The 13,419-nt window shown below is 41.1% G+C and overlaps 1 protein-coding gene across 2 annotated transcripts in view; it reads left to right on the top strand.

Annotated features, from left to right (window-relative positions):
* Window positions 1-12,448, top strand: part of ralgps2 (Ral GEF with PH domain and SH3 binding motif 2) — a 70,907-nt gene extending 58,459 nt beyond the window's left edge. Inside the window, exons 10-21 of one of the 2 annotated variants that reach the window (XM_031753796.2) lie at window positions 405-542; window positions 1,578-1,668; window positions 1,887-1,954; window positions 2,257-2,395; window positions 2,494-2,645; window positions 2,726-2,780; window positions 3,409-3,486; window positions 4,548-4,653; window positions 5,909-6,001; window positions 6,821-6,926; window positions 8,159-8,250; window positions 8,335-12,448. In XM_031753796.2, coding sequence (XP_031609656.1) covers window positions 405-542; window positions 1,578-1,668; window positions 1,887-1,954; window positions 2,257-2,395; window positions 2,494-2,645; window positions 2,726-2,780; window positions 3,409-3,486; window positions 4,548-4,653; window positions 5,909-6,001; window positions 6,821-6,926; window positions 8,159-8,250; window positions 8,335-8,364 — 1,148 coding nt within the window. In that variant the 3' untranslated portion in view covers window positions 8,365-12,448. The remainder of the gene's footprint in view (window positions 1-404; window positions 543-1,577; window positions 1,669-1,886; window positions 1,955-2,256; window positions 2,396-2,493; window positions 2,646-2,725; window positions 2,781-3,408; window positions 3,487-4,547; window positions 4,654-5,908; window positions 6,002-6,820; window positions 6,927-8,158; window positions 8,251-8,334) is intronic. The other variant, XM_031753797.2, reaches the window with a different exon arrangement.
* The last annotated feature ends 971 nt before the right edge of the window (window positions 12,449-13,419 follow it).

Here is a 13,419-nt window from a genome sequence, read left to right as displayed (position 1 = left end):
AAGTATATGCAAATGAGTTTTTCCAGGGTTTTTATTCCTGTCTGTTTTTGCTATATCAAACAAGCAGTGTGCAATTACCAGCTGAATTTGACTCCAAGAACCCCACAGCTGCATGACACTTGCATCATGCACCCAAGGAAATCTGGCTCTGTTTCAGTGTCCAGCCTTGTTTGTGTCTACATGTTTGCTTTCTAATGAGCTGAGCTCTGCGTTCGGTCAGGAAAACTCCCTGTGTTCTCCACTGAGGGTTAAAATAACACCTCCAACAGATGGACGCTGTCCTCGTTTGGCTTGCAGGGGGCTCTTGGATTGCTGAAGGATGAGTGCATGAGGGAGTTGTGCTGTGATTCTCTTAATTTAACAGACATCTCTTTCTATCTGCCTTTTTTTTTCTCCCTTTTCAGGAATGTACCTTTCTGATCTGACATATATAGATTCAGCCTACCCCTCCACGGGCAGCATACTGGAGAACGAACAGAGATCAAACCTGATGAATAACATTCTCAGAATCATATCGGACCTGCAGAGATCCTGTACCTACGGTGAGACTTCAACAGATACATGCCTATGCTGGTGTAGTATGTATATTTATGTGTATGTGTATATATATAGAGAAGGGTTAAAGCAGATTGTTTCTCACTGTGGTTACAATTGGGGTGGTTGCATCAAGACCCAGCGTTGGATAAATAAAGCAAGGCTTGTCCGGCATGGGTAGGGTTTGTCCCATCTGCTAACTGTTTGTCTGCCTGCAGAGGGCACTGTTGTCAGATGGAGGCAGTATACAAAGTGTCTGGTACATGCCACTCTAACTTGTGCTGTTGTTGGTCCATTAGCCAGCCGCAGAAAGCAAAGAAGTTATAACGTACGAAGAGCTGAAGTGAAACTGATTGTTAAAAACCCTGAAAAGTGTCCACTGCAGCCACTGGCTGAGCTGTTCATCCTGTAGTTTTTGATCTTTGAAGGATTTTTTTTTTTCGCGGTGAACTTCGCTCTTCCCTCTCTCCAGCCCTCTTGTCAACCAATTAACATTCGGCACACATTTACGTCATCCACGTTAAGCGTTGCACAGTCTGAATTCCCATCCCCGAGCGTGTCTGGGATAGGTGAAAACCCCGTCCAACCAGAAACGCGTATGTGAACCGGCACATTTGCAGCACCAAAAATCCCACATAAGGCTTTATTCAAACTGTTATTCACTAAAAGTGAAGCAGGAAGTGAGTCACTTGAATTAGTACAAATATTTGCTTAAAATTGGCTAATACCCTTTGAGGAAGATTCTATATACAGCGGGTTACAGCTTACTGGAAAACGGTTGTTTTTCATCTTCTTTAAAAATATGCAGATGTTTCAAATAGGTGTTGGTCATTTAAGTACTTAAAACTAAGACACAGCTATTTCCTAGCTACACTCAGGCGGCTGCTGCTCTGGAGCTGTGTTTGGTTTAAAGTACTAATGTTATCCTTTTTCCAGACCCTTATTCTAGCCAACGTAAAGTATGCTGGCAGCTTGTGTTACACAGGCTCACATGTACACATGTGTTTTTAATTTCATGTCTGCCTGTATCTTCTCTTTCTCAGATATACCAGTGTTGCCTCATATACAGAAGTATCTCAACTCAGTCAGGTATATTGAGGAGCTGCAGAAGTTTGTGGAGGATGACAATTACAAGTAAGAAGCAAACAAACAAAGCTTTTGAATTATAGTTATGATTTCTTGCCAAGGTGATAAAGATAGATGTTCGTGCTGTTAATTGTACTGCTTGCTTTTCTCTGTCACCCCCAAAAACATCATCCCTGTTTCTTTTCATCATGATGAATTTACAGAAGTATATTGTAGGGTACTGAAATTGATTTTTCAGTTGATTTATGCTGCATTTTTTTCTTTAGATTGTCACAGAAGATTGAGCCGGGCACCAGCACACCACGAGCCAACGCCTCCAAAGAGGATCTTGTCGGTGAGTTTGAATGCAGATCTTCAAATGTAGAATGAACTGTATGCACAATGACTGCTTAGTCTCACTTAAACTGAACTGAATGTCCAAGTAGTTTCAAATTTGGACATTAGTATATCAGTTATAACAAAAATTATAGTTTTTGTTTTGTTTTCACTTTCAATGTCCTACATTTTTTCACTTAAAGTGGAGTTTAAAAGTTCTTTAAAATAATAAGAATAATAAAGAATTAACTTGTCATGTTCATGGTGTGTACAGAAAAAAAACATCTCTATTCTTCTGTTGTGGTTTTACTCTGTTTACAGGTCAGGAAGCGTCAGCATCTCCTCTCTGTGGACGTAAATGTGCAGTAGCACCAGACGGAACCAAAGTCCCAGCAACACCTCCATCCCCCAGGAACCTTCTGCCCTACGGACACAGGAAGTGCCACAGTCTGGGCTACAAGTCAGTTTCTATTGTTATCTTTTATGAGAAATAATTTTCATATTTATACTGGTGCCACTCTTCTATGTCTCCCTGTCTGCTTTGTTGTGTCTCCACAGCTTTATCCATAAGACAAATACAGTAGAGTTTAAAAGTGCTACATTTCCCAATGCTGGCTCTCGCCATCTGTTGGATGATAGCGTGATGGAAAGCCACAGTCCTACCAGGGGACAAGCAGAGAGCTCAACACTGTCCAGTGGCATTTCACTTGGTAATACTTACACCTACAGTTATGAAGTAGAGTTTTTATGTTCAGTGGATGTTTTTGTGATGTTTTTTATATGTATACAGGGAGCAGTGAGGGCTCGGAGCTCAGTGAAGAGATGTCTTGGCCAGCTTTTGAGAGGTAAAGCTAATGCATCCATGTCTTCAATGTTTTTTCATCATAACCACATGCAAAAATCAGATTGAAGGAAAAAAAAAAAATCCCCAGCCTGGATGTTATCATCTAAATTTTAAAGCTCTGGCTTCAAGGCACATTTATGCAAAACGATCTGCCATTGAAACCCTCTCACACGCGCCATGCTTTTAGCCTTGCAGCCAAGGCAGTCAAGCCTCATCCGTCCACTGCTGCGCTTTGCCTTTAGCAAAGATGTAAAGATGCTTCTGCTTCTCCAGCAGCCTGAAATGTATTAACTGCTTAACATTTAAGTCTAGCAGCCCCCGTGCCAACATGTGTCTGGAGCAAAACTATGAGGGGAAAAAATGCTCAGCTGAAGAATCTACTTGCCTGAAAATCATCTTAACCTCTTTTAAAGCACTGTTCCTTTTTTAAAGTTTTAAGTAACCCAAAAAAACACATCCATCGATAACTCCTCTAACCAAATAACTGCTCCTCATCTTTCCCTAATCCATGCTATTTAATTAAGGCAACAACAAAAAAAAAAACAATGGGGAAAAAGAGAGCCACACAGCCCTAACAGTATCCCGTGCCCCCTATTTTGTCCTATCCTATCTTATGCTATTCTGAACAGGACTCGGTTCTATCACTCTCTGGGCCCAGTGACCCGTGTGGCCCGCATCCCCTACAAAGGCGTCCTGAGGCCCAGCAGGTACACCCATCTCGACCGGAACAAACTTGATCTGAGCCAAAGCCTCTCTTGCCCTCACTTTCCACCCTTGAGTCCCTGCCAGGGGCTGCTGTGTGCTGGTGCTTAGTGTGTGTACTGCTGGGGTAATCTTGTAGTTTGACATAAGAGTGTATGTGCTGGTGAAATCACATATCTGGTGAAGGGAAAAGGATTCTTATGGTTCTTTATCTTTTGCTGCCTTCTCGAATTTCTTGCATGCCTGTCTCATTCTCAGACTTAGTGAGGTTGAAGTCAAGGTATTGGAGTCTGCACGTCAGCCAGCTAAAGCTAAAAGCGTTGACTTAACAGACAAGAAGTCTGAGGATGAATCTTGCTGCACCTTATTAAAACCTTTAAAAAAATCTATATTACCATATGCTTCAGATATCATCTTTCCAGATCCTGAGTTTATAGTCAACCTAGACTTCTTTTTGTGATTAGTTTCCAAAGTATTTCACAGCTTGGAGGTAAAAGCAAATTTCCAAAGTCACAGTGCTGTCGCTGGAAATAAACTGTTAAATCCTCATTCCTATAGTCGACAGGAGCAGAATATTCAGGAGCATTAACGTCCAGTTGTCATGGACATTGCATATTAGGCATCTCTTGTGGTTAGGGATGCTCTCTCTCTCTCTCTCTCCCTCTCTCTCCCCCCCCCTCTCCCCTCCCTCCCTTCCCCCCTACCAGGCTTTGCTAGACTCCTGCACTGAGCTTCCTGCTCTGATCCTCCAGACAGACACAATCTGCACACCACTTTTCCCGTCTTTGCTCTTCTTTTTTTGTGATAGCAGTGTTGAGATTTATATCTATGAAATTCATTTTTGTCAAAACAAGACAGACAAACATGTAGTTGTTTTTTTGTTTTTTGTTTTTTCTTTTAAAGGGGGCTACTTAGGCAGAAAGCAGAGGTAAAGGTAGCTTTGCAGATTGCATCTGGCTGTACTATTAGTTTATCTCAAAATCTATATGGTATGATGTGCATGTTCTTTTTCTTGTATGCATGTTTTAATATTTAAGGGGTAATGTCTGTCTTTGTCCCATTGCAGCTCAGCTGAGTCAGAGGAACTTGCAGTTCACTTGTACCCTGGAGCAGTCACAGTGCAAGGAGTGTTAAGGCGAAAGACTGTGCTCAAGGAGGGCAAGAAACCAACTGTGAGAATACACACTCACACATTTGTCTAGATAACCAGACACACACGTGCCTTCATGTGCTGCCCATACCTTCATGTACTCCTAAGCAGGAGCACATGGGAAATATATACTGTCAATCACAGATGGGACCTCAGAGGCTTCTTAACCTGCAGAATATCTTTCTCTGTCTGTTCCACATGTTTTCTCATTAACCCCACCCTCCCGACCCTGTGACACTGAGATTACCCCCTTCTGTTTCGGCTGGAAATAAATGTGGAGCTTTATATGAACTTAAAATAACTAAAGACTGTCATAGGTAGTGATGATGGTTTAAAGTCTGGTGCTCCACACCTGCCCTGTTAATTAATGGCTTCACTTGATCCCATTTTCTTTCATGTGTTTTCTCTTTATCTCGTTTCTATTAATTTTAAGTCTTCTTGTAGTTTGCAGGAAAAGATCCTTAGATTGCATGTTGAGTCTTTCACAAGCACAAGAAAGGATTTTTTTATTTTTATTAAAATATGTTTTATATTTTAAGGTTCTGTTAGTTTTGATAACAGCGTTGCACAATATTGGCAACATCTTTACCAGCGTCATGAGGTCATCACCTGAAATGCTTGTTCAAGGAGTTCCCACATATGCTGAGCACTTGTCAGCTGCTTTTCCTTTTGCAGTCCATCTCATCCCAGTTTGGCATTCGTGGGTGAATGTAACCCTTACAAAGCCCAAAGGTATGTTTTGACTCACCAGAAAAGCCCCCAACCCACCTATCAACACCATCAAAGCTGCTCATCAGTTCTTCACAGTGGGAACCACACATGGAAATGCCATCCATTCCCCTTCTCTGCATCTCACAAAAAGCTAACAGCTGGACCCAAAAGTCTAAAATGTGAACCTTTTGGGCCAAACTCCAGATTTCCACGAGTCTAATGTCCAGTCCCAGTATTTGGGATCTGGAGACTTGGAGAGGTTGGGTCAGTGCCTTTGGCTCTGTATCGTTTTTCTTGAGCCATTCCTTTGTATTGTCCAGCTAGCAGAGGTCGTTGCCATTTTGGAGGTGTGATTAGTCTGTAAGAGTTTTTTAGCTTCTTAGTTCAAGTCCGTGTGAATGACAAGCATCAGATTACATTGTAAATGAAGATGAGTGTGACTTGCTTCCTTGCCTGTGGCTTTAATATCAAGTCTGTTACCACGTTAGTGTCACACTATGTAGTTTTTCATTGACTTGATGTGGTTGAATCAGAGTGTGTGATCAGATTTCAATTTGTGCCTCTAGGTGGCATCTTGGACCAAATACTGGGTTGCTCTGTGTGGAACCCAACTCTACTACTACCCTGCCAAATCCTTGAAGGCCACTGAGAGAAAACATGTAAGACACACAATCGCACACACATACACAAACTTTAACACTCTGGTGACGCATGCATGGGCAGCGTTTTTGCAACAGGTGCTATAGAGGTGGTGTTTTCTTCAAGCAGGTGAGGACAACAGATGGAACTTAATGTAATGACACTGAGACGTCCTAACGTCTTAGATGTCCACCGTGCAAACTGCAGGTGTTGATAGAAGTGAGAGTCGGCGTACCAAATGACCCCAAAACACACTCTGTTTTATAAGGAGACGACATATGATAGCCATTACTTACTCAGTCTTAAAAAGTTTAATTACAAAATGAAGTCTGAGAAAAACACTTAATGATTCTTTTTCATGTGCTTTGTACTTGGTATGCACAGGGAGGGAAAAGGGAAATGAAAACAAAGAGCTGTACATTTTTCATGTCATGTCGACATTATTCAAAAACAAGTAGGCTTGGGGTGTGTAAGTGTGTGTTCGGTTTGGTGTAGCATCAGTTGGTCAAGAGCACTTACTGAAACTTTACAGAAGCTCAAAAGAGGCAGAGAAGCAGAAGGAAATGCAGGGAGTATGAGTTTGAGTGTGCAAGGAAGTTTTTTGGACCGTGGTGCAGCGGGGGTACAGACGGACAGATGGTAGCACTCTTTGAATAATGAGGCCAGTGACATCACTCGCAGTCCTGTGTGTCACTCAGGCTAATGAGAACCTTGTGGAGTGCAAATGCAATGCTGGGAGTTCACACACACACACACACACACTGCTTGTGTTAATAATTCTTCCGTTTCCGTGTGTAAACAGAGAAGGTTGATTATGTTTTGGCTTTGCTTCTTACCAGTTCAAGTCCACGTCCAGCAAGATCGTGTGTGTGGTCGGTCTGATGGCTATGATGGCTGACGATCCCGAGCACCCTGACGTCTTCTTGCTGACCGACTCTGAGCATGGTGAGACTTGAACACGCGAGAGGGAGAAAGCAAAGAGGAAATGATTAATACAAGGAGCAGTCTATGTGTGAAAAGGATGCATTAAAATTGTAAAGTGGGTCAGGGGGTTTAAATTGAAGCTGAAGCTTGTCAGTTATTATTTTTGGCATCTCTTCATGCTCACAATACAGAAGGCGAAAAACCAGACCAAAATAAGTTTGTGTTTTGTTAAACTGTTTGTTTTTGTCAATTTTATTGTCCTTTTCATGAGGGGCCTAGTTCTTCTTTCTGAGTCTTTATCTGTTATTCTTGCTCACCTTCATGCACTGAATGACTGTAATGCTCTGAATGACTATAAATTTAACTTGAAGGAATCTAAATAATCAGATAACACTCATACAGTAATGACAGTTGCTTAACCATATTGAATACAAGCTGTCCTGCCAACTGATCCAAAGCTAAGATTAGAAATGTCACAATCTCATTGTGAAATTCAGGTGGTAACAATTTTTTTTCTTTCTTCAGTCATTTTGATCAAAATTTTGCACCGATGCACGCAAACATGTGGGTGGTGTCCACAATGTTGCTGAACAGTGAGGCTGTCTGTGAACTAAAGGGGACATTTTATTTACACAGCCATTCACCTCAAAGAACAAGTTTGAAAACCTGAGCGGGACTTTTCTACATCCATCCAGCTTGTGACTGAGCTGCATCTGTTAAGCTTTCAGCGTGTTTTGTAGTTTGGAAGAAAATAGTCCCACATGAAAAATTGCATGTACTAAACACTTGAAAGTGCTTACAAAAAGGTTTGTACATTTCTGAGAGTGCACTTACCTGCAGAGTTTTTTAGATGTATCTTTTGTGCATGTAAGTCAAGTGCCATCCAGCTTCATTATATTTAAGAGAAGGCAGTAATTTTCCAAAGCCATTATGCAAAATTGAGCAGTTGACATCCAAATTATCCAGATTAGTACATATCTCTAAAGGGCGGAGGAAAAATGTTTATTTGTTTTTGCTTTAAGACCTGCAGATTAGTCATACCTGACATCCTTAATGTTCATACACAGGTGTTAATAATGTGCATTTACACACACAAATCATCTGACTTTGTCATAGATTTTTTCACATGACTTTGCTTTGAATTTATCAGGCAGACCAAAGTCAAGTGAGGCTTTTAGCCGTCTTTCCAGCTTGTTGAGAGAGCAGGTGGAAACGAGACCTGGCACCTCACTCTGTTTGTCTCCATTGCCTAGGTAACACCTACAAGTACCAGGCAGGGAACAGAATGAATGCTTTGCTCTGGTACAAACATCTGAGTGCTGCCTGTCAGAGCAATAGGCAACAGGTATGAAGACACGAATATGCACACACAGACATACATGAGGCTGATTAACACATGCATTTTGTAAAATCTGACTTTTTTTCACAGGTGCCAGCCAATCTGATGTCATTTGAGTGACTTGTGATTAGAAGTGCGGCTGAACAAAGGAGAGAGGGATGAGGAGACAGACGAGGACGATGGGGAAGGAGTGCCGACTCAGTAATGGGAGCTTTCACTGCCATCAGCCCTGACCACCGATTCTCCGATTCTTTGCCCTGGCCTCACTGCAGCCACACCTGCCACCACTGCCTTAACCAGAGTACCCTGTGTGTGTGTTTGTATTTGACAGTGAATGCGAATCCGTGTGGATGAAAATGACTGTTTTGGATTTATTAACTACTGAACAAGAACCTGCACCACTGCTCATGTCTCCCGTTGGCTTTCGGTGTCTTCTGTTCAGCACCTTCACTGGAGCCATTTGACTTCTCCTTGCTTACAGACTGACAGGTTTTTGTTTTTTTTGGTTTGTTTTTTTGTTGTTGTTTTTTGGGGGAAGGACAGACCCCCCCTATCCCCCTTTTTTGTGGTCCCCCCACCTCCTTTTCACTATGTGAACTATCCACCCTCCATGCTTGAAAGCAAGTTTTCCATCTTTTTATTCAGGTGGATACACAATCACGCAAACAAACACACGTTGTCAGACTAACTCACCGGACTTTAGACTTATTTTTACTTACTTGATTCACACTTTAAATTGTTGGTCACTTCAATCACTTGCATTGGCTCGAAGTCACATGGTTATTTATATTTGCCATGTGCACACATACACAAACAAACGTATTTGATTGCATCGTTGCAAACGTAAGGGCTCTTATTCGCAATCAATTCCAGCAGAAACAATTCCCACACTTCCTGAATGTGTCTAGGTTTTATTACTGTTCAGTATGCGGTGGTATAACTGCGCTGAGTGGGAGGTTCACTTTAATCAGAGGAGTCTTGTCTGTTTTCCACAGAGGTACGATAATCCCAGAATCTAAGCTAAGACGCGTTCACGGTCGGGTAGATGAGAGTTGCTCCTTTTCCTCCAGTGCTGTCTGCTCGCTGCCGCCTGACATCCGCTCAGAAAGGCGATGCTTTGTCCACCAGACACACACACACACATAAACACTAAAGACTCGAAACTGTGAAAGAGTCAAAGAAAGAGAGCAACAGAAACTTGTGATACATGATTTTATCTCCTCTGGTTTAGAGTAGACACTCAAAGCTACCTGGAGCCATACAGAGTCTATTTTAAATCTTTGTTTATTATGTTTTGGGGTTTTTGTTTTGTTTGTTTTTTTTCTCTTGGGCGGGATGGTGCAGTTCACAGTATTACTATGTAGTAGATGATTGCACAGCAACATTGTTTCTGTTACATTTGAATGTCTTTACTTTTTTTCTTTTTTCTTTCTTTTTTTTTTTTGCAATTATTTTGAATATTTTTAAGTACATGTGAATTTTAGTTTTTCTATTTTTGACCCTCACCTTCGTATCCAAGCCCGGCTTCGGAATTTTTGGAAATGGCATAAGCACCGAGGTTATAAGTAGTACAAAGTGACACCGCCATCAACGTTTTTCTACTGCTTTATGAAATGAAAGCCAGAGCTGCAGTGCAATTACGTGTAGTTACTGGTATGTTTCAGTTGGGAAAAACCGGGGATTTACATTTTCCGCTGTACATCCCGTATATGTCAGTATGCCACAGGCTGACTTTTGCGGTTTTTGCAAAAACACGAGCGGAGTGATGGTGGTGTACACAACAGTGAGGTGCTTTTTTTTGCTCAGTAATAGTCAAACATCAAATTTTTCCTTTTTAATAGTTGTTTACACTGTATGTTTACACAATCCTATGCCCAGTTTCACAATCCCTTCACTGCACATACTGTATTTAATAGGAAGCCTACCGTTGTCCCATCTATTAGTGGGGTGTGTTAAACTCGGAGGTTTCAGGCTGTTGATAAAAGATAATGGGGTGGACACGTTCCATACTAACGGCTTTCTAATGGGTTTTTCTTCTTCTCCAGGCTAATGTCCGGTTCATTGAGTTTCAGTCCTTTTTGTTAAAGGAGACGTTGTAGTGGATAAACCTGTGGAAGAATGAATGAGGGAGCCAAAAACAGGCCTGTGTAATGTGACAGTCTCTTAAAGTATGTGTGCGCATATGTGTGCCTGTGCATACGTCTCTATTTTTATAATAACATTGTAATTCAAGCCAGATTAGGCAATCCCTTGAGGCTGCCATCGCTGCTGAGCAGTGGGGTTAACCAGCTACCTAATCGTGTGTGGCTAACTTCCAGTTCATGCAACGGCTCCACACTGAGTTGTGCTGTGCTGAAATTCTGAAGAAAAGGTGACTCACAAGGAGAAAGGAAGTGGAACTCATCTGTGTCCGCTGTTGCTGGAGCTGCGCGCTGAGGAGAGACTTTGTGAAGCAACAAAATCCCAGAGTGACATACCATGGAGGCTAACTGATGTTTGAGTACTGCTGGTTGGCCAAAGGGACAAAAGAGGGCTGTGAATTAAATGGATGAAATGTGAGACGCAGGATGGGTGGCTGAGAGACGATTTACCTGTGTTTGTCTAAAGATGCTGGTTACTCTGTCTTAACTGACATAATCAGACAGTATGTCATTTGCAGTGCGTCAAATAAGTTTGTGCATCTATGGAAGAATTAAAGCTGTGGTCTGTGCAAAAGGAGAAAATGCAAAGATGTTAAACAAAGCCCGTCTTGATGGTCAGCGACCCCGTCACACGTTTCCTTTCTTTATATTAGCTTTATCTGATGTTAAATGAGAATGGTGGAAGAAAAAGACAAATGTAACTGTGGACATCAGAACAGATTTTTTTTTTTTTTTTTTTAATTAATCTGGGTACAATAATCTCTTTGAGAGCAACCCAAATTATGTCAGGCATTTTTCTTCTTTTGTGTGGTTTTCCTCACTGTAATCTGAGTTTACATGTTTTTGGGGTTTTTTGTTTTTTTCGCTGTTCAGCATATGGTCAAAGTAATGGAAACAGGTGTTTAATTTAGAGTTGGATTTCAAGATCAACCACTACTACTTCTGTTTTTGGAGAGTGTAATATAGCCACGCTCCCTTTAAGATAATCTTTTTAGATTTTTATGAAGAAATTTGATGCCATGCTTGAACATTTTCGTGTCTGCGTTACGAGCTTGTGTTGTTTCCTTCAAACTGACCATACTGTCTGCACATGCACAGCTTGCCCTGTATTAACTGTTCCGGGCGAAGCTCATTCTAAATCAGTCTTTTTAATGGTCTCGTTGTCGAGACGGAGGGTTCGATGGGAGGATGTTTATTCTTTCGGTTGGCTGGAGAAGTGTATTCAATGTGAAACGGTGCCTCACGTGCACCAGCCAGGCATTCATTCAGCGTTTACAGAGGACAGCAACGACGGCAGCCTGCATTTTAAGTCATCAAAGCTGATGGGGGGTGATGTATAAATTACCTTCACCCTTTACCTGGCTCTGTGTGTGTGTCGTCTCTGCCTGCATCATGACTGGCCAGTGCTATGACCTCTCTGAGTGATGCGCTGCCTAGTGTGAAGACTGAGTAACAATAAACACTTTTTTTCTTTTTTCTTTTTTTTTTAAAACTTCACATCAATTTTATGCTCGTTGTCCTGTTGAAGGTTGTGTGTGACTGTGAAATGAAGCACAGATTTGTGCAGGTGAATGTGAGTCTTGGTCGTATTACATGTCACAATGCTATTTGACAATTCCAACCACTCCTCCCTTCTCCTTTTTAAAAAAATAAAATAAAAAAAATTCTGGAACTGGTGATGAGCACAATGTCTAGTACTATGGCTTCTTCGTAGTAGTGATGCCAACATATATTTTTTAAAGCAATCTAGATTTTTAAGTCTAACAAAATATCGAAAAACAAAATCGGAGCACCCCAGTTACTCTGTGTTGGTTATTTTGTATTCTTATTACACTTTCTTAATCATTGCTAGGTTACAGTCAGATCCACTACACTATAGATGTTGGCTTTGCATTAGTAATAACGCACTGAGGTGTCAGTCATACATAAAGTATTAACTATTTTGTTTAAGGTGTTTTGTCTGTTGGGTACAGTTTAAATGTTTGGGGGTTTTTTTGTTTTTTGTTTTTTTTGTTTTTACTTCTCAGGCCTCCTAATTATTCAAATAAAATGATTTAAAATAATCCCTTTTTTTATGTGGTCTGTCTTCCAAGAAAAAAAAAAATTCATAATAAAAATAAAGTTTTTGCTCAAACAACAAGAATGTGGAGGTGTTGCTTCATGCGTTTACTGGTACTGGGGGGTAAATGCGACCGTTAGTCTGCTGTCTTTAAAGGTCAAAACGTCTGCAACACTTGTAGCATGAAGAGCAACTTTTATTGCTTGTGCAACACATTTGTCTGTGGTCTTCATCCAGGATGTTGCCGTTGAGTTTTGGCTCCTTTAGAGTTTCGCCTCTCCGCCATGCACCTTGCAAGCAGGCTAAAGTCATGCCAAAAGGCTTGACTCAGCTACTTTCATGAAGTGTTATATTTGTTTTCCATTATCGCTAGTGATTTTAGGTATCTGAATACCTGCGACCGTTCGTACTTCTTCCTGTTTATCACACATGCAAAAGATATAGACAAATGTTGCCGTCAGTAGTATGAGGGAGGTATTTTCCAAGGTGGAAAATGAAAATGAGAGCGAGTCAAACAAAAACACCTGCTCAGAGGGAAAAAAGAGGTGACCAGGAATCACTAAACCTATGAGCTTTTAATGGCTGTATAATAGACATTTTTCTTCAGATTTGCATCAAAGCAAAGGCAGGTTGTTGTCAGTACCCTGCCAAATCTATTTTCCTCATCAGTTTCTAATTGAAACCCGGACCCCAAACTGTTCTCAAAATCTTAACTTGGGCCCCTGACAAATGCCCCCTATAGCTTTTAAGAATAGTGTAAATCTATAATAACACTGGTTCACATGTCCAAAAAAACAAAAAAAGGTTTAGGGACTTTTTTTTTTAGTGGTTCCCAAACCTTTTGTGGGATCTCCCACTTCAGAAGTCAGCAAAAGGTCGTGTTCCACTCATAGGTTTTATCCCACACAAATCTTTATCCGTCATTAATAATATACAAGGAGCCAATTTGCATTTTACTTATGCATATGCAACACC

Source organism: Oreochromis aureus, linkage group 23 (genome assembly GCF_013358895.1).
Source record: "Oreochromis aureus strain Israel breed Guangdong linkage group 23, ZZ_aureus, whole genome shotgun sequence".
In the NCBI taxonomy this organism is placed as follows: Eukaryota; Metazoa; Chordata; class Actinopteri; order Cichliformes; family Cichlidae; genus Oreochromis; species Oreochromis aureus.
This window is presented reverse-complemented; position numbering and strand designations above follow the sequence as displayed.